This window comes from Nothoprocta perdicaria, unplaced genomic scaffold, assembly GCF_003342845.1.
Source record: "Nothoprocta perdicaria isolate Ctin4 unplaced genomic scaffold, notPer1 scaffold_35, whole genome shotgun sequence".
In the NCBI taxonomy this organism is placed as follows: Eukaryota; Metazoa; Chordata; class Aves; order Tinamiformes; family Tinamidae; genus Nothoprocta; species Nothoprocta perdicaria.
Window position 1 is genome coordinate 1,355,572 of NW_020455588.1, and position 18,934 is coordinate 1,374,505.

At 42.4% G+C, this 18,934-nt stretch overlaps 1 protein-coding gene across 2 annotated transcripts in view; it reads left to right on the forward strand.

Annotated features, from left to right (window-relative positions):
- SLF1 (SMC5-SMC6 complex localization factor 1) overlaps positions 1-8,833 on the forward strand; it is a 31,152-nt gene extending 22,319 nt beyond the window's left edge. For both annotated transcript variants that reach the window (XM_026044104.1, XM_026044105.1), the window contains 6 exons: positions 257-402; positions 2,250-2,419; positions 2,867-2,994; positions 4,973-5,065; positions 5,483-5,665; positions 8,150-8,833. In XM_026044104.1, the coding sequence (XP_025899889.1) occupies positions 257-402; positions 2,250-2,419; positions 2,867-2,994; positions 4,973-5,065; positions 5,483-5,665; positions 8,150-8,634 (1,205 nt within the window). In that variant the 3' untranslated portion in view covers positions 8,635-8,833. The remainder of the gene's footprint in view (positions 1-256; positions 403-2,249; positions 2,420-2,866; positions 2,995-4,972; positions 5,066-5,482; positions 5,666-8,149) is intronic.
- Positions 8,834-18,934: the final 10,101 nt, after the last annotated feature.

Consider the following 18,934-nt stretch of genomic DNA (forward strand, 5'->3'; position numbering starts at 1 on the left):
TTGCATTTGCATTGCTTCAGTTAATTTTAAAGATGCGCTCTCATGTAACTCCTCCCCACCCCTGAATAATTTCATTTCAAAATCATGATGAAACATGTGTATGATTGTATTTAGAGCATTTTTGGAAAGTTCATTAATATAAGCAATGTTTTGCCTTTTAAAAATCTGATGAGCACTTGTTCAGAAACTGCACTCATTACAAGATGATGGCATACTCCAATTTTAAGGCTTTTTTTTCCCCTTTGTTTTTATCCAGACTTTTCCGTACACGAATTAAAAGCATTTGTTTGTTCCATACCATCTCTCTGGCTTCAAATGTTTGTTGCAGAAGCAATTTTAAAAAAAAATTGTTTACAGAGGAATATACCTATTTCTACAGAACCTCTTTCTCTTCAGAAAATAGTAAGTAACTCTTGCACTTCTAAATAACCTAGTGCTCTTAAGTGTGTAACAAGTAATAGATTCATGAATGAATCATAAAAAATATCTCATTTGGTTGTGGTTTGAAGTCACAAGCATCGCATCCATCTTACTCCACGTGTACAAAAACTCTACCACATTTAAATTGCTTTACATGAGATCAGGGTTCAAAACAATGGTAATTTTTTCCTGCCAAATGATCTGTAATACCAGTATGAATTAATCAGTTTACATGCAAATAAGATGAAAAGTCTCAGCGCAAAAATAATCACCTGTGATGTGAATCCTTTATTGCAATATTACGTTTGTAATTAAGGAAAATGCATTGTAATTACATCTGCAATTAAGAAAAATTAGATTATTTACCTGATTTTTTCTTCAGATGTTTTTAAAGGAGTTATTTACTAGTATCCTGCTATGTTAGTTGATGAGGAAATACGTATTATGGAAACTGTGAAAGAAATTCTCAAAAGCCTCACTGCTGGCAGGAGGGAGACCTATCAGCAGTGACATGCCCTAAATTACAGTCGCATTTCAGCAATCTGAACCCCATATGTAACCCCCATCACTGTTTCTCCAAGACCTACAATTCTACAGGTGAAATCAAAGCCAGACAACTTTATACCTTCGTATGTTTTCTAAGCAGAGGCTTCCCCAAATTTTATAGGCACTCATTACGGACAGAGAACATTCACTGTTTATCATACGTGATGTTTAACCACAGCTCAAACAAAAGACTATCAAGTCTTTAAAAGTTTAAAAATAAAACTATACATCTAACATTTAAATGGCAAAACATCCAAAGTAGCAATGGTGAGTTTTGATATTGCCATCACGATCACTCAGTCTCCGCCACAAACTGAATGACGTGGATTACAATTGCCTTTTTCTCCTTCCATACAGTAAATATCAACTGTGAATCAATTTTGCCACCTCTCCTCATGTAGCATCTTGTCAGCTCAGCTTTTCTATGGTGTGCCTAAAGTGCCCCCGTATCCTGCTGGTGATGACACAGCAAGGGCACAAGCCAGGGGCCCCTCACCAGTTGCAAGCAGCTTGCAGATTCTGGTTTGTTAGGTGCTCAAAGCCTTCCTTCTCTTCAGACATGGTGACATGTAAGCAGCTGCCACTTCTGGATCATCAGTGAATGAATCCCCTTACTGGGCTATTTCCTGCGCTTTTGCCAAGCTGGAACAACTTGTATGCCTTTTTAAAAAGAGGGGTGTGAGTGGATTGGAGCCTCTGAATTGCCTGGAAAGAAGCCAAAGGATCTATGCCATGCGTCCGAGGTTATCCGAGCAGCATGAGAGCACCCAGGAGCTTGTTAGCACCCAGCTTGCTTGTTGGCTGCACCGGGCCCACCGGCTATGTCTAGCCCTCATTTTTAGGAGAGTGGCATTTCTTTGCCAAATTGCTCCCTGGGCTTGGAGCAGAAAAGCTGGTAAATATTTCCATTAACTACCTGAGATCAACTAGCTTTGCTGTAGGACTACAGCTGTCCAGATCAAAATTTTCTCAGCTGCCAAAAAATCCCAAGAGAAAGGCCCACAATTTCCTACATTCAGGCTCAAGCAAAGCCCACTCACTTCTGAGGCCGGCATACAAGGGTGAAATATTGAGTAAGGTACATTAAAACATCAATAAGAAAAAGGTTGCAGAAGGTGGCTTTTAACAATCCATATATGCAAACATCATTTAGGGATCATATTTTTAAAGACTCAGACACAGCAAGCTGTGGGTGGCTGGCTTTGTTACATGAAGTACAAGAGAAGAAACTGCATTTTAACTTACCAGGCACACGGTCACTGATAACGTTACTTCTGCAACAGGTCTGTGCCTATTTGCCTGCTTTAGGAGAGATAGGAACGCGTGAGACGAGGAAGATGGAGAAAGCAAAGAGAAGGAAAATAGGGCAGCGGCCGTGCCCCGAGTCTCAGAGGGCATTACTGATGCTAAATGGTGATAAGCAGAACCAAGTCGAAGTGCTGCCTGATCTACCGTGAGTAATACCTATAACATCACCAGTTTTATTCTGCTTTGGGGGACAGCTTCTGACCTGACACATTTTTTGAACTTTATGTGACCTGTTTTGTTGTCTACAAATTACCGAGACTGACAGAAAGCTCCACTATAAACCTGCAACACTTCTGCGCTGGGGCTCCCCTGTATCCCTCATCCTACAGAGATGTGGTCTGATATATTTTCTCAATATTAAATTTAATGGAGATTTATGGATTTACCTTTAAAAAGTTGAGTTGTGGGAAATTTCCTTTCATTAGTGTCTTCAATACAGTTAAAAGGCTCAAAAATGACAAGACATTTCAGAAATAGGTCTGAAATGCATGGATCTGAGTATGACATATACACACACTGTAACAATATTATATATATTATCTTAAAATATAATATATGGGTTTTAGACATGTCCACTTTGCTGTCTTTCCAGCGAGTTATTCTTTAACGAGCGCCCCCCATTAGCAAGAAAGCTTCGAGCAAAAGCAGAGGTGTCACGCACCAAAGAGAACTACCACCCTTTGGCTGAAGAGGTTCATCTTTACAAGACCAATATGAAAGGTATGCTGTTTATCCAGTTCACATTAAGGACCTTAAATGGGCCAAATCAACAGTTTCAGGTTTAGAGATCTCGCCCTTACGGCTGCTGAACTACAACGACTGCCTGCGTGGAGGAAATACTTCCCTCTGGGTCACGTTCCTCCTTTCCGTGTCCGTTTGAAAGGGGGAGCTGTGTATATGGCGGGATGAAGCTGCCTTCCTCACCGCCCTCCCCCTGAGGCAGCAAACACAGCTACAGCTTGTGCCAGCTCCTTCCAGCCCTGCCCGCCTTGCTCTGCTAATCCACCTCAACCTGGGCTCGCTAGGATCAACGTCTTCTGATTTGAAAGTATAATTCGGGCTTCATCTCTTTCAGGCCTAGACATCTCGTGAACAAAGCCTGAGGAGGATGCTGTGTTACGTAGCTGTGTTAAGCATATGGACTGTTTTCTTGCAGGCATTCAGCCCAGACGATGAAAGGCGTTTGGCTTTTGTCTTAGCTATACTGGAACCCAAGTACCTACAGAATAAAACAGTGCTGCAGTAATTCATTTGGGGCCCACTTATTGCACAAATTTAATAAAACATACTTACGTAAGGCTTCCCCTGAGCAGGCTTATTTGCTTGGAACTACTTTTTAATCATCATCATCAGAAATTTGCCTACATCCTTTAAAACACAGCTATATTAACAATGGCACCCATGAGGAGGCGTAGAAAAAAAATGGCAAAAGCAAGCCGTGGTCATTGAAAAAATGAGAATCAGAATTGTGTCACAAACACTGACGGACATAAAACCTCACCCTCTTTGGGGATTTAAGCGAGCTTCAGTAACAGAGCCAGACCATGCATTTTTAAAATTGGTCCCTCTTCTCTGTATTGCTTTTGCAAGTAAAATTGATGTGAATTATTACATGCTGACTTTAGCAAAGAAAAGTGAGCTGAAGGACTAGGGCAAAAAGAAAAAAAAAAAAAAAGAAGAAAAAGCTTTTTTTTCTATTCTTCCCTTGCCAAAATCCTAAGTAGTATCTTCTGCTGAAAAGATGAGGATGGAGCTGACAGATTTACACAGTGAAAGTATTAATATAACAAAATATACCATGTTAATCTTATCACAAAGGCTGAGAGATGTAGCCTAAGATATTTTTCATTGCTGAGATGTTTGGTGCATCATCTTTCACCTGGCATCAAGATTTTCCTCTGGCTCTTGTTCAAACCTAATCACTTAGCGAAAGCAAAATAGCATTTAGAACGGGACTGAAGTTTTTATCATGCAGAGACTAATGGTATCTTTACCTATAAACAGCATTTGTCACTAACTCGCTGTTCAATTTTTCACACTTACTTCAGCTTTATATGATACTAAGACTTGGGATTTTTTTTTTCCCAGAGGATTTTCTCTTCTCTGTCTCTCATTTTTTTTATTAGGACCCCCTCATTTATTTCTCCCTTTCCCCCCTCCCTTCCTACTGTAGCCAAGTGAGGCAGCCTATTGAGAAAGAGCAAACCATCTGTTAACAGATCTGAAGTTCTGAATTATACTTGGGTGTGTAGAGGCACTCGTGCTTAGCCAGAAACATTCATTTGAATTAAGCTATAAACGCTGTGTAAAAAGAACCATACATTTTAACGTGGGTTCATGAATAAATTTAAGGGAGGGCAACTGCACTCTAAAGTTTTATTGCTTCAAAACCCAGTATTTTTGGCGTTCTGTGATCACTCGGGGCTTTTATGGTGTGATTGAAGCTTTAAACCTTGAACTGGGGGGAGATAATTCCTGTGTTAAACCTTTTGCAGCACATTTCATTTCTGGTGGAACAGAAGCTCTGTGGGTTTTTTTTGAATTTTCTTAAAAGATGGTTAAACAGGACAAAGGAAAATCTTACTTATTATTGAATTTTCTGGCACATAGCCAGGTCTCCTAGTTCCATGCACTTTGATTATTTTCTTTAGTTGCTATCTTGCCTAGTCTAGTGTAATCTATTAATTTTTTATGGTAGGAGAGACAGCCCTGCATAAAGCTTGCATAAGAAACAAAGTGGAGAGACTGATTCAGCTTCTCTCTTCCCCTGGAATAGACGTTAATGTTAAAGGTAAGTTCCTTATTTTGTCTACAGAACTTAAAAAAAAAAATTAAGCTAAAAAAGAATTAAGCAGATAGAGCATTTGAAGATAGAGCCATTTGAAAGTAAAGCTTATGCTTGTGAAACATAAACATGAAAATGGCCTTAGTTATTTTAAGCAACCCAAAGTCCGGACTTTAAAGCCAGAATTGACGAAAGGCTAATTTATAATTAGAGCATGCGGTAACGCTCATCACATGTACTGCTGATTTATTACATACATAATATATATTTTCCGAGTGTTTTTCAGCCGGGTTTGCTGCTCCAAATCCCCGCTCGCCCTTGCAACCCCTCGCGCGTATTAGAAAGCAGCGCGGCGGGCGCCGGCGTTGCCGCTTGGGCGCCGCTCCTGCCCGCTGCTCCAACTTACCCGCATGTGTCGCGCAGACCACGGCGGCTGGACGCCGCTGCACGAGGCGTGTAGCCACGGCAGCGCGGCGTGCGTGCGCGAGCTGCTGCGGCGCTGCCCGCGCCTCGACCTGCTCTGCCGCGCGCGCGGCCTCACGCCCCTGCACGACGCGCTGGCAAACGGGCACCTGGACATCGGCAGGATGCTCCTGCGGCACGGCGGTGAGTCCCTGCGCACCCGCCCGTGGGCCTTGCGCGGCTTTGGGGGCTGTTTCTCTGGGGTTTTCTTTCTTTTTCTTTTTTTTTTTTTTTTTTTCTACTTAAAATACAATGTTATGATGGAATATTTATTTTCAAACATTCTTAAGCCAGGCTGTTTTGGTCACAATAAAAATATTACTGTTTTCACACTTATCTTGATCAGCTGAATATGAGCTTAAGCAGGATTTTCACATTTTTCCCCAATATGGTTATGTTTTTATTCTGCATTTTACACCATATGCAACTATATTATCCAAACTCATTAATGAAGATAAAGACTACCTAGGCACCAAGCAGTGCGAAGGATTTTCTTTTGTTTTGATCTATTTTTACCCTCCCTTGCAAAAATAGATCAGCAAATCTCTGTATAATCATGTATTTCAACATAAATTTGTTCAGCATTTATGAAAATTAATGTGATGGTCTTTGAAGAACACAATTAGCTTGGTAATTAGTTTAAGAAGGGACTCTATATTGTAATTGTGATAACCGCTGTTTAGGGATAATAGTGGGAGGGATGCCTTCGTTTCTAAAAAAAGATACATTGCCCCTCAGGCAGACACATGATAAATGTTTTGAACAATATTTTTCCTTCAGTGACAGGGAACATGCATCTTGTCTCGGAATATACTTTAGCAATATAATTAACATAACATTTTTTTTTCTTTTTAAAGAAAGCACCTGCAAAGAATGGACTTGGATATCAACTGCTTCTTTCCATTTACTTAAATTTGTGATATCCTTACTGCTGACCTGCTGTGTCAGTTTAATCTCTGTGCACCATATCTGGAGTCCAGAATTCAAAAAAAAAAAAAAAAAAAGAAAAAAATCCTTCCGCATACAGCCATAAGGCAAAAGAATGCACTGATTTCAGATGGCCTATTACTTAATTAAGCTCCAGAAACAAAATGCTACGGCGTTCTTGGCGGAAGAGGGCCGGAGTTGCAGTCTTCTCCTGCCCCCTAAAGGCTAGTTCTGTGCGTGCCGCACAGGCCCTGGCTCGCGATCCATACAGCCCCCGCGCTCAGTACAGGGCCCTGCGCTCACTACAGGGGCCCCTACACTCCCCACGGGGCCCCTCCAGGTGCCGGAGGTGTCTGCACACCGAGCCACTACCCGAGCTCCCTTCCACGGCTCCGAGCGACGCGGTAGCCCATGCAAGGAGCAAGGCCAGCTCCTCGACTGGGAATGGCATCACCGCCCTGACGGACGAGCGCGTTGCCAGGGCTCTTGTGAGAGCAGGCGATGGATGGATGGATGCTGCTACGCTCCCCAGGGAGCAGCTCTGCTTGCACTGCATCCCGCAGGCTGCTCCGGCGGGGCCGCGGGCTGCGCCTACCCGTGCGCAGGCCTGGCCCACACGCACGGGGCTCGGGCCTGCCGAGCAGCAGACGCTGCATGGGCAGGAAGCCTGCTCCTCGCTCAGCGGGTATTGGCCCGCCTCAGCTCCCCCTGCCCCTCTCGTTACTTTTGGCCCCCTCTTCAGCATGCAAAAGTTACTTATTTTACATAATCAGAGATGGAATGAGACAGCAGTGCCGTAATCTCACTCTAATAATGGGCAATGAGGTGAAATCACTAGCCATGGCATCTGGTGATTAAAATAGATTCTTGAAAATATGCTCAGGTTATCGAATCATTATCATCGCTTTATCAAATCCACATACAATGACTTCTGTTGAATCCTTTTATGAAAACCACCACCTCTAGGATGTGTAACCCCCTTCATGTTTTTCTTACTGAAGTGACATTTCATAAACCTATCCAGACATTTGCAAACTGTTTACATACTAATAGCTCCCTTGTAGTAATAAAAAAGAAATACTGAAGAGAATTTAGCATAATCTGAACAGGTTAAACATTCCCAGTTAATTATTTATTTTAGTGTTTAACTTTTGCATTTCAGCAATTTGCTAAGAACAAATCCTGTAGCTTACTTGTTGAGGGAGACTAGGATTCCTGCCAGAAGAGTTTATCTTGCTTCACGGCCTAGGACAAGGTCAGCTGCACCATCCAGAAAGGAAAAATAAAGATCATCGTAATGAAATACCTGTAACTGGAGTTCCAGCAAATATAACAGCCTGTAAAATGCTTAATAAAATTTGACATCATTTGTACTTTTACATTTTCCATATATTGCTACCTGAAATTTTAGAATAAGACACATTTGAATCTCTTTTCCACTTCTAGATGAATAACGTTTATCTTTCAACCTAGCAAAATCAGTAAGAAAATTAAGGTAAAAATGACAAGGTTCTAAGGGTTCTGTCTCCTTCTTCGAGATGGGTGAGTGGTAAAGATGTGCCCCATCAGTTGCATCAACCTAACTTTGTACGAAAAGGAATTTAAACAGACTCTGAGCTGCTGCCAGAAAAAGCAACCCCAAACCTTGTTCGGCTGCCAAACTGAACGTGCTGTCACTGTCCGTGTTTGTTTTCCCTGCAGGACCAGTGCTTCTGCAGCAGAGGGACTCCGATGGGAAACTGCCACTGGATTATGTGGAGTCTCTGGCAGTAAAACAAGAACTTCTGAATACTGTCCATCCAGAAGAGACCATTGAAAGCTTCTGTGAGCGCACAGAACAAGAGCTCCACCGTCAGCAGATAGAACTGGGCTTAGTTCTCTTTAATAAGATGCTGCTAAATTTTTGTTCAGTTTATAATCTCTCTTCACCTTTTACTTTAGCTCTTGGAGAGACAGCCTGTCCAAATACACTCCCAGTAATGCCTAGTAATGCCTTTAAGTTGAAAAATACTTTTTCTGGTGACTGGTTAGTAGATACATATCTCAGGGAGCTAGAAACCTTTCAGAAGCTTCCACAGTTTCTTCAAGAAATACCTGCCAATGTGCTGGTTTTTCCTGGAGAACAGGTGAAGGCTTTACAGGCAACCCTGGAAACTATGGTGATGGCCAGCAGGCTCTCCGCTTGATATCTTCCCAGCACCTGACTTCCAGGCCAGGGCCCCTGGCTAAGGCTCGACTGCCCCGCACGGGCCCTGGGCAAACAGTATTTTCCCAGCAACTGAGAAAGTGGAAGCTGCACCGAGACCCTCGTAGCAGCTCCTGTGATTTCAGGATTTCCTCTAATGGAACCTGGAAGTGAGATGCACTCATTCAGTGCGTTTTTTTTTTTTTTGGCCCAAACTTCCCCAGTGCCAGTGTCTTCCAGCTGCCAGGCAGAGCTATGTATCCATGCTCACCTCAGGAGGATTCTGTGTCATTTGCACTACGTTAAACTTCCCTTTTCTGTCCTGGAAACCTTCGTTACCACTCCAGTGCCTTACTCCACTTGGGCTTTCAAGGGCAGCAATCCTTAAGTTACCTGATTTTTAATGAGCCACTTTTCCTTACAATTGTATACCTTACAATGGTATTCTATTTTAATAATTTTTCATAAAACTAATGTTCAGAATATCAATAAACGAAACATGGAAAAAACGACATCCGCTTTTTCCCTTATTCTGTCCTTAGGAACGCATCTTGTAAAAGTTAAAAATAGCAACCGAAGTTAGTGCACGTGTTCATCCTCCTGCTTCCCTAGGGATGCTGCAGAGGGCCGGAGCGGCCCCGCGCTGCCCTGGCTGTGCTCCAGCTCGCGCTGCCTTGCGGCACCTCCACACATCCATTCCAGCAGCAACGGGCACAGCCTTGGGCTGGTGATGTTCCTGGGATGCTCCGAAATAGAGAGGCTACTCTTGGGCATATGTTAGCAGGGGAAGCTGCAGTGAATTGGGCAAGCCAGTTCAGACAAGCCGCTGGGCATCGGGTGCTGACACTAAGTTTGGATCTCCTTAAAAATTACTCTGTTTCATATGAGAATTTGGTCCTGCAGCCTGTGGATACACGCAAGCTACACACAATAAATCCTCTGCACTAATCCTGTAACCTAATTCAGGATTGCGTGCTACATACCCTGTCAGATGGTCCCTTTAATCAAGAGAAAGCGGAAATCCTGAGCTGTTCTTAAAGGTCCTGAGGCCGCTGAGCTGAGCAGGACTGCGGCCTGGGAACGGGCAGGGGTTGGGGCTTTGCAGAGCTCCCGCTGCCCGTCCCCACAGCAAGGAGCGCTCGCCTGCCTTGCATCTCCGTGCACATCCCAGGCCAGGCTCGGCGCTGAGGACAGGCAGGCTTCAAGCGGAAAGGAGAAGAAAGCGCTGCTAAAGAATAAGGATTTTTTTTTTTTTTTAATGGATTCAATAATAGATTAGGAATAATTTAAAATCTTAGCCTTCAAAAGGGAAGTACTAATTAGTAACGTTTCCAATTGCAATTCTTCTGTAATAGCAATTTATAATATTTAAAAAAGAGCCTTAAAAGAAAGGGTGTGGATAATAGCTGCTTCTGAAATTGATGTTGCTTGACTAGAGGGAATAAGTTACACTGATGCAGCTGGCTTGCAGCGCATTAAAACTTCCATTTAGCCCTTCTGCAGCTGAGATATATGATCTCATAGCAATTAATCCTCTGAAGATGCTCACACTGGTTTGGTCTTGGAACCAGATCTTCATTACAACTGCTCAGTGTTTATTAACTGACTGATTATTGCTTTTATACATGGACGCAGAACAGCTTGCTCCAATAAAATAAAGGGTCAGCTCATACTGGAGTTGTTTCTGTTTGTGCCCTTCTGATTTTCCACAGCAACAAAATAGCACCCAAAAGCCTCTGTTGTGTGTGAGATGGACTGAAAATGAACTTCAGTTTTCCTTGTTGCAGGACACAATGAAAGAAATGCTGTCTTCATACTTCCTAAGGAATGCAACACGTGCAGATAAAGTGGCAATCTTTGAGTTTTCCTTCATTACGAATTTGATAGATAATTGGGAACTTAAAAATTGAGACTTGGAAAACTACAGCAAGAAACAGTGGATCTGGAAAGGCAAGTGCTTCAGAGTGTTCATATGCTTAATGCAATATATTAGAGATACAAATTAAAGCAACAAAAGCCTATGTCTGATAAAGAAGCGATTTTGTTAAATCCAGATTCTCTACAGCTATTTGCCATAATGCCATTCAGAGAAAAAAAAAAAAAAAGAAGGCATCTATCATTTATAAGTCCTACCGAGCTATTTAAACTCATCTGAAGTACATCTCTCCAAGACACTGTAAAGAACATATGCTAAATGAACATTCCTAACATGGCAAAATTAAACATTCAAAAGTTTGCAAATGTCAGAATTAATATTCCGTGTGTGACACTAACTTAAATATCCAGTGGGTATGCACGGCAAGCCCTTCATTAAACGGTGACACCAGTTTCCCCCAGTGTTCTCACCCTTTGAATAAGGATTATGTATTGAAAAGCTCCCTGACCAGTCCCAAGCCACACATGTTTGAATCCCTATTTGCAGGGAGAGCCTATGAAAGTGATTTGACAGCTCTTTTCCCCAATTTCTGCAGTGGGAAGCCTTCTGAAGGTACCTCTTTCTGTAGCACTCATTTTATTTTATTTTTTCAAAGCAAGCAAGCACCTTGTCAAGAACTGAAGGACAGTTTCGTATTTGAGCTGAAAATTGTTATGAAGCTTCTTACTCAAAGAAAAATAACCCTTTCCTGTATTTCCTAGCTACAGTCTTCACAGAATTCAGAATGATGCATACAGTTTTCTATATATTCAAGGTTGCAAACTCCATACTCTTAACAATCTTAATTTTACATTAATTAAGAGTGCAATATACCTACTTTAACCCAATTTGCCGGGGACAACATGTTCTCTCTCAAAATACCAAGTCTTGCCTTGTAAATCGCAGTAAATCGCAACAAAATCAGATCTGTTAGGAGTCTGCTTTTGCAGATCATCTTTCTTGTTATATAGCCCATTTCTTACCTCCTTAGTTAAAAACAACAAAAAGCAAACTAATCCTCTGCACCATGCACACATTCTTTATACTCTCCTGTTTCACAAGAGCCTAAATTTGACGCCCACCCAACCACAATGTTTTTCCAGGCAGGCATTTTAAGGGATCCTGCAGTCGAAATCCCCACTATCTGCAAGCACTCTGGGAATCTCAGCTTTTCACACGGATCAAGCATGGCCCAGACAGGAGGGTGGGCAGTGGCAGGTGCCACTCCATACCTGGTGGCCACCAAGCAGAAGCTACGAGCACAGTGTCACGCGCTATCACTAAACATCCTGGAGTGCAAAGATACAGCTCAGACGTGAAAACTTGCCAAGAAAAGGTTGTCCGAGACCAAACTTCAGTGTTATTTATTTCCTCTGGCAGTTCATCTCATGTTTGTTACTTCTATATATTGCTCCCTCGTGATATTTAACTACTCCTACAAGTTTGGTAACTACCGAGAGTTTGTGTAGCCTTGAAGGGTGTCCATGCTTGAGCACCTCTCATTGCAACATCCAAGCCTAAAGCGCTCTGAAGGCCCTTCCTGAACCATCTACGACCTTGACTACTGCTCAGCCCCTGCACTCGCTGAGGGCAGGATCACACACGCCTGCACAAACTGCACAGGGTTCACAGCCAGCCTCCCGCTCCACTCCTCTCCCCACACAACCAAGGACCATGCTGAGCCATTTCACCTTGCCATCACACCACGCTCCCACGTGCCCAAGAGAGGCTCCTCGGTGCTTCTTCAGGAAAACTGAACATCCACCTCCCATCTCACATTCCACTAAAAGGCATCTGGGCATATATATTTATCAACCAAATTTGTAATGGGGGAAAAAAAAAAAAAAAAAAAAAAGATTCTGTTTTGCTAGGCAAGTTGTTTTAAGTCAGGACATCACTAGCTAACTATTCTACTACCATATACTAAGCAGTTCTAGCAATGCAAAACTTCTCCTTTTGAGAAGAGACAAGCTGGGAAATACATAGTGGGATTTGCGCTGCAGTGTTAAAGCAGCAGGATTCTAGGAACGCTTTCTGCAGGGACATCTGTGAACCAGCTGTTCTCTGGAGCACGTTAAAACACCTCCAAAAATAGCTGATCAGAAATAATAAAAACCTGCCTAAAGCTCATGATAGCATAAAAAAAAAGGAAAAAACAGACTGTTTTATTGGTCAATAACAACATCAGAAATAAGTATTACCTACCCACTGGCAAAGAAGGGAAGAAAGAGAAGTAGGAAAATACAGTGCAGAATTTACACAGATCCAGTTAAGAACCTGAGAAGAACCCAACTCTTGGGTTCATTTGATACAGTTTTCACTCATCTTCCAGGAGGGCTAATCTGAGCGATGTGGAAACACTCTCAACAGTCTTGAACGCAGTAGAAAGTCAAAATAAAACATGGAAGGCCCAAGCAGCCAGCGCAGGCAAAAGTGCTGACACAGGCAGGTTTGCCTTGGCGGCCTGTCACTTACCAACAGCTGAAGTCTAATTAATCTGCAGTTCTCGCCTTACCTAAACAAGCATGTATTCGTTTGCTAAATGTCACAGGTTTTCAGGGAAACCACGTAAAGAAGACTTCATTCCTGTTTAACTGCCAGCACACCTAAAGCACGTGGTTTTTCATTTAAAACCAGCATAGGTCTCACTAAGATATGTAACTATTTATATCCTGGCTTGGCTACAACCAGTGACGCTCTTGAAAAATGAGGGAGGGCAAAGCTAAGTAGCTGAATGCTTTTTATTTTGTTTTTTTTTAAAGGACATCTCTGTATTTAAAGGAAGTCACATAAAATTGCAATCAAAAAATGTTTAGCTTATTTGTCTATTTGTCTTAGTTGCCCATTTAGCCTTAAAACGTAACATTTGCTCTTTCCCACCAAGGCTGCAAAGCTGATTTTTTTTTTTAAATGAGGTTTTCTCCTGCTCTCCTCTCTATCCTAAAGCCTGTGGGAATCCTCCTCCGAGAGCAAGCAGGACGTGGCAGCTCGCGGTGGACAACCAATCATCCCTGCAAGCTCTTCAAAGCCCCCCTGCTCGGCGCGGGGGACCCGCTATCTGTAACGGCTCTTCAACTACTGAAGGTTGAACTTCATATAGATACCGGGTGGCTTGATGATAATGGATCGTTTCCACAGACCCCTTGCGAGTTTAGGAGTGCTCGTGGAACACGAGGAATTACTTGTTCCCTGATGGGGCTTTTCAAACTCAACACAAAAAAGCAGGGAGGGAACCGATAAGATTAAACGGCGGGTACGGTCATCAAAGGCTCTAGCACAGCTCTACTTACAGGGAGTTTGCTACCATTATTAAATTAAGGTTTGGATTTTCTCTTTTTCTGACAAATCCAGAAAAATCCTTTCAAAAGTGTATTGGAGCACAGCAGCTACCAGGTTTGAGACGCAGCTCTGCTGGGGTACGGTCTGGCTGCCTACAGCAGGTATCCATCAGCACCGTTTTGGGCTGGGGTGCCGCGGCCGGGGGCTCCCACCCACGGTGGGACATCCCGCTGCCTCCACCCAACCCAGCTGGGCACCAGCGCCTCCACACACCAGCAGGGATGGAAATCACCATCATCACCATCACCTCCCCACAACTCTGCACCTCGGCATTTTTTCCAGCTTTCTCCTTCCCTTTTCCACCAGTCAAAAGACCTTAGAAGAAGAGCCAAGACCTTAGAAGACCCAATACATGTTTCGGAATAGTTCTCCAACACAACAAGCTTCCACTTGCCAACTCCAAGTTATTCTGGCTGACTTTCAACCAGAGGACAGGTTACCCCTCTCAGGGGCACCAACTTTCCCACTGCTTCAGTTTAACCCTATCTGCTGGCGTAACTCGACCAATTATGGGTTAAGAATGAAAGTTTCTCTCCTCATTTACTTGCAGAGTTTATTACATGGGGTCTACACACACTCTTGGTGCATCCAGCTCTTCACTCAATGGTTAAACATCTGCCTCTGGGAGCAGGCTGAAATGGCTTGCAATGAAAAGACATCCAATACCTTTCACTGCCAAACCTAAGGTCTGAGAAGCTATATTTAAAACAAATTATTTAGACATAATACCAGAATTTGGGTATGCTTCTCATTACTGAATTTAGTCACCCGATGAAGGAATTTGGTGTGAGAGCTGCATGGTGTTTCCTTGCTACATGGATATAAAGCACTGGTTGAAAGGTCATTGCTCAGCATCAGAGCTGAATGTTCATTCTGCAGGGGTCTGTGCAAATGAACTAAAATAAAGTATCGGTAGAGGAACTGATATTTTTTAAAGCTCAGAACTTGTCAGGTAGCTACTGCAGCGCATATCACATTTCCTCAGCTGTGCATTTAAAGCAGAGGGAGAGTTTAATGCTCAGGATGAGTCAGAGAAAAGCCAGGAAATTCAAAATTAAGGCTGAGAGTTGGTTCCCCACTTACACAACTGCCATTTTCCCTCTTTTAAACTGATCATTTAAATTAATGCTCACGAAAGGCAATAAACTAATACAGCAGCCCGAGACAGGGCAGCAGGGCAGCCACCACGCAAACCTCCTTGTGCAAACACCCAGGGGCACCTAATGCCCCCTTTGCCACAGCCCCCCTACTCTCCCCTCGGTTACTGCCCGTGGCACCCAGCTGCTGCGGCTCCGCGCATGGCAAACATCAAGCTCCCAGTTCTCTCCACTCAATAATACGTGAGCCCAGTTTCCTACCCGTGACACGTTGGTGCAAACGCGCTGCGCAACTCCGGATCCTCTCTTCATCTCTCCTTTTGCTTTATCATAACTTAAATCAAACGGTAAATACAAACCCTGGCTTTAAGTGTGCTGGTATTTGACAGTTTCAGCGCCAAGCGTAAGTGTCAACTATTTCAAAATTTTTTTCCATTTCTTTTTAAAATGCCACTATTTGTGCTGCAGAGTGTCTGGTCAAAGTGCAGCCTCTGCATTAGCCTGTAGAGAGAGAGGCCAAATGGCAAAAACCATAACACTGTATTTAACTGTAAGCCCTAAGTCTTAACAAAGAACAGCAAATGGCACAGGAAAACAAGGCTTTTCAACGATGGAGAATTCAAATAACCCATGCTTAAACACAGACCCCTTCACAAACTACAGCTTTTGCGTTTTGCAAGGTTTTTTTCTTAATTTTGCCCCAAATAAGATGCCCCTTGGGGCAGAATCAAGACACAGGCAGTGAGATGCATGTATCTTTTGCTATTAATAATGGCTGCACATCAGACTCCAGCCAACACATGCTCAGAAAACACAACAGCCTTTACCCATCGGCCTGAATATCTCTGCCACGGAGCCTTCAATCGACACAGAGGGAGGATGTGATTCTTTTGCTAGCTCTTGTCCAAGATATCACCCGCTCTTCCCAACCTTGTGCATTGCCATGATAAACCGCTGCTGCTGCGCCCAGTCTACTTCCTTCTTAGAAATGTACTACGTAAAGACTTTGGTCCCTTACGTGATCCCCAGTCTTTTAAAGTATTCCTGCAAAAACTAAAGCTCTATTTGACAGTGGTTCAACTTACAGGTACTTTTTATTTAAATAAAGGCCTTATAAATCAACCAGGCCTTACGTAGTCTAAGTATCAATTAGCGGCACGAACCTCACACAGTCGGTATATCCTAAGAGTCCTCCACTAGTTACAAGGCATGTGCTAAGCCTTCTTGCTCCAGTTCAACATTTCTGCGCTTAGTATCTGTGCAAAACCTGCCCTACCTGTACCTGGAAGGCAATTCCTCATACCTGTGCCCCTCCAGTCTAGATTTCTCCTCCTTGACATGATCGTTCAGGTGAGCACGGGGATCCGAAGTGCAGCTTAGAGAGAGAATTGTTCTGACCTCTAGGGCTTTTTCTCCTGAGCAGGCTGTTACCTCACATCCAAAAATGGCAACTCTTAAAGCGGCAAGCAAGTCTCTGTTGAGCGAGCTACACATCCCAGGGCTAGTCATCTTGGGGAAGGAGAAAACAGCTTTTGTTTTGTTTTCCACATTTGTTAAAGAGGGAGAGATAAACCTTCCTTTATGTAGTAACTCAAGGACAGACACACCCCAAGGTTAGTCTTTAACAACAAACTGGAGGAAGTGAGAGAGGCAGTCAGCGGACTTACTTAAATATTGACTGGAATGGCCAGCTTGGTAACATTACAAAAATAAAAACATTTAAAAAGTTACTTTAAAGAGAATTCTGAGGACCCAGTTCAGCAGAAAGCCCGTGTTTCCACTTACCTTTAGGCGAGAAGGTGGCAGGGGCTCAGCGGAGTTGAAGGCCACCTGGGCCAGGAGGTGCCCATTAGAGCTGCCCAAAAGGCTGCAGCTGTGTTCAACTACCACCACTATGGCTTAGGCAAACCACCTTCCTTCCATCTCCCTCCCCTAGTATCTAGGCACAGCACAATATTCACGTCATAACATTTGCTTGCTATCTTTGTTTTCTTTTCAAAGTTCTGAATTTTGTGGCAAACCCAATGACATTTATTGAACAAAAATGGCAGCTCTTGAATCCCAGTGAATGTTCTCTTCATTGCAGCTGTTCAACACTTAACACTTCATACGGATTTGACCGTGTTTTGGCACTAATTACTCAATATGTTTGCTCTTTCTTACGTTGCTGCTTTTGGCTGGGGATGCTTTTTTATTAGTCGCAGATCTACAAGATCTTGCTTTTTTATTTTTATTTTTATTTTATTTTTTGTAGCATGCCCACAAGCTACAAGCTTGTTACAAGCAACATGTGTAAGCTTTTTGGGAGCACATCTTTCTGTCAGGTGTAGCAGATGAGAAGAAATCAACTCACTAAGAAAATATTAACCATCTTTCTCTGAAAAAAAAAAGGCATCCGCGATCAATTCTGTAGCCTTTTCTTTAATCATCTGTTGTAGTCTAGTTAAAGCCCAATTGGGAAAAAAAAAGTTTTGGTTATTTCAATTATATGAAAAATATTTATTTTTATATGAATAAGGGTCCCAGACTTTTCTATTATGCAACATGAAACAGAAAGCAGTTTTACCATTTAAATTTAATTTTGTACTGGGACTGAGAAAAGAAACTTTTTTTTTGCCCTTTTAGCAAAAGGATTTTATTTAAACCTGTCAAAATTTTAAATTGGACACTCAAGAGGCGTCCAATTTGTCCAGTTCAAAATCTAGCTAAAATCTTACATTTTTGATCATTAAATTCTTATAGAATAAAATGAAATTATCTAGAAGTACAATGCCTTGTGCAATAGATAGTGAAATATATTCTTTTCGCACAATGACAGCTTATGGAAAATGTTTTGTTTCTCCAAAGCCATTACTTTATTGATCTAAAAAATCCTAATTTTAGCAACATACCTTCTCTTCATCGATTACTATGATAAGAAACAGAAAACTTCTCATGCCTCTTGCAACAAAAAAGATGTAACCTCCTGATCTGACCTGACCTATGCTTTCTACCTAACATTTCTGTCTGGCGACAGCTGTGCTACATGATTTTATCACTTTTTTTTTTCTTTCTGAGGCGACATTTTTAGGAGCTAACTGAGGCAGTTCTCCATATTTTCATTGCAGAGAAGCAAGGAGAAGCAGAGATGGCTTGGAAATTAGTTTCCAGACACAAGTGACTCTTGCAAGATCTCTCTCTGCCAACTGAGAGCAGGAGAGATGAGCCCTCCTCAATACTCCTCTGGGCCTACCTGCACTTGCTTCAGGCTGGTCCTCACCTTCTTTCCTTCCGAGTCTGCCTTAACTCACCCATCGATTGCATGATGCCTTCAACTGGCATGCGTTGCACCCACTTCTGGAAGTGAAAGAGTACACAGCAGTAGGGTTTTGTAAAACCTTCACATTTTTCTAGGTTTATGTCTGTCCCCATTCTACCTGGGAGTACTGGATTTCTCCCCTCGGGAAGGAGAAGACACTTTGATTAGGTAATGTAAATCCAGAGTTTCACACTGAAAATAAATAAATAAAAATAGAAAGACTTATAATTGAAAATGGCTTTCATCCTGAAAGCTTTATTTTTTCACACTTGCAAGGCTTCAGAAAAATTTGTGGGGAGATTTAAAGCTTGTTTACTAGAGAAAGGCTTTTTTCCTTTCTCTCTTTGCTTTGTGCTGTTGGAGTATCCTAAAAAATAAAAAAAATACTCTGCTGACATGTAGTATGTTTGCTTAACAGAGCTAAGAGCAGTTCCTGTTGCTAAAGACTATGTTCTTAGAGCCCGCGTTATCAGATACCCTGCTTTAGTAATTGATTTCTGATTATCCCACCAACATTTTAATTAAAGAGAGAAAAAAAAAGCGCGCTTTCATATTCCATTTGGACTTAAAATCCTAACTACAGCATAGTAACCCTTTCACTCAAAGCTCACTGCTATTATTAAAAAACACTTACCAGTTCCTTACTACAAAG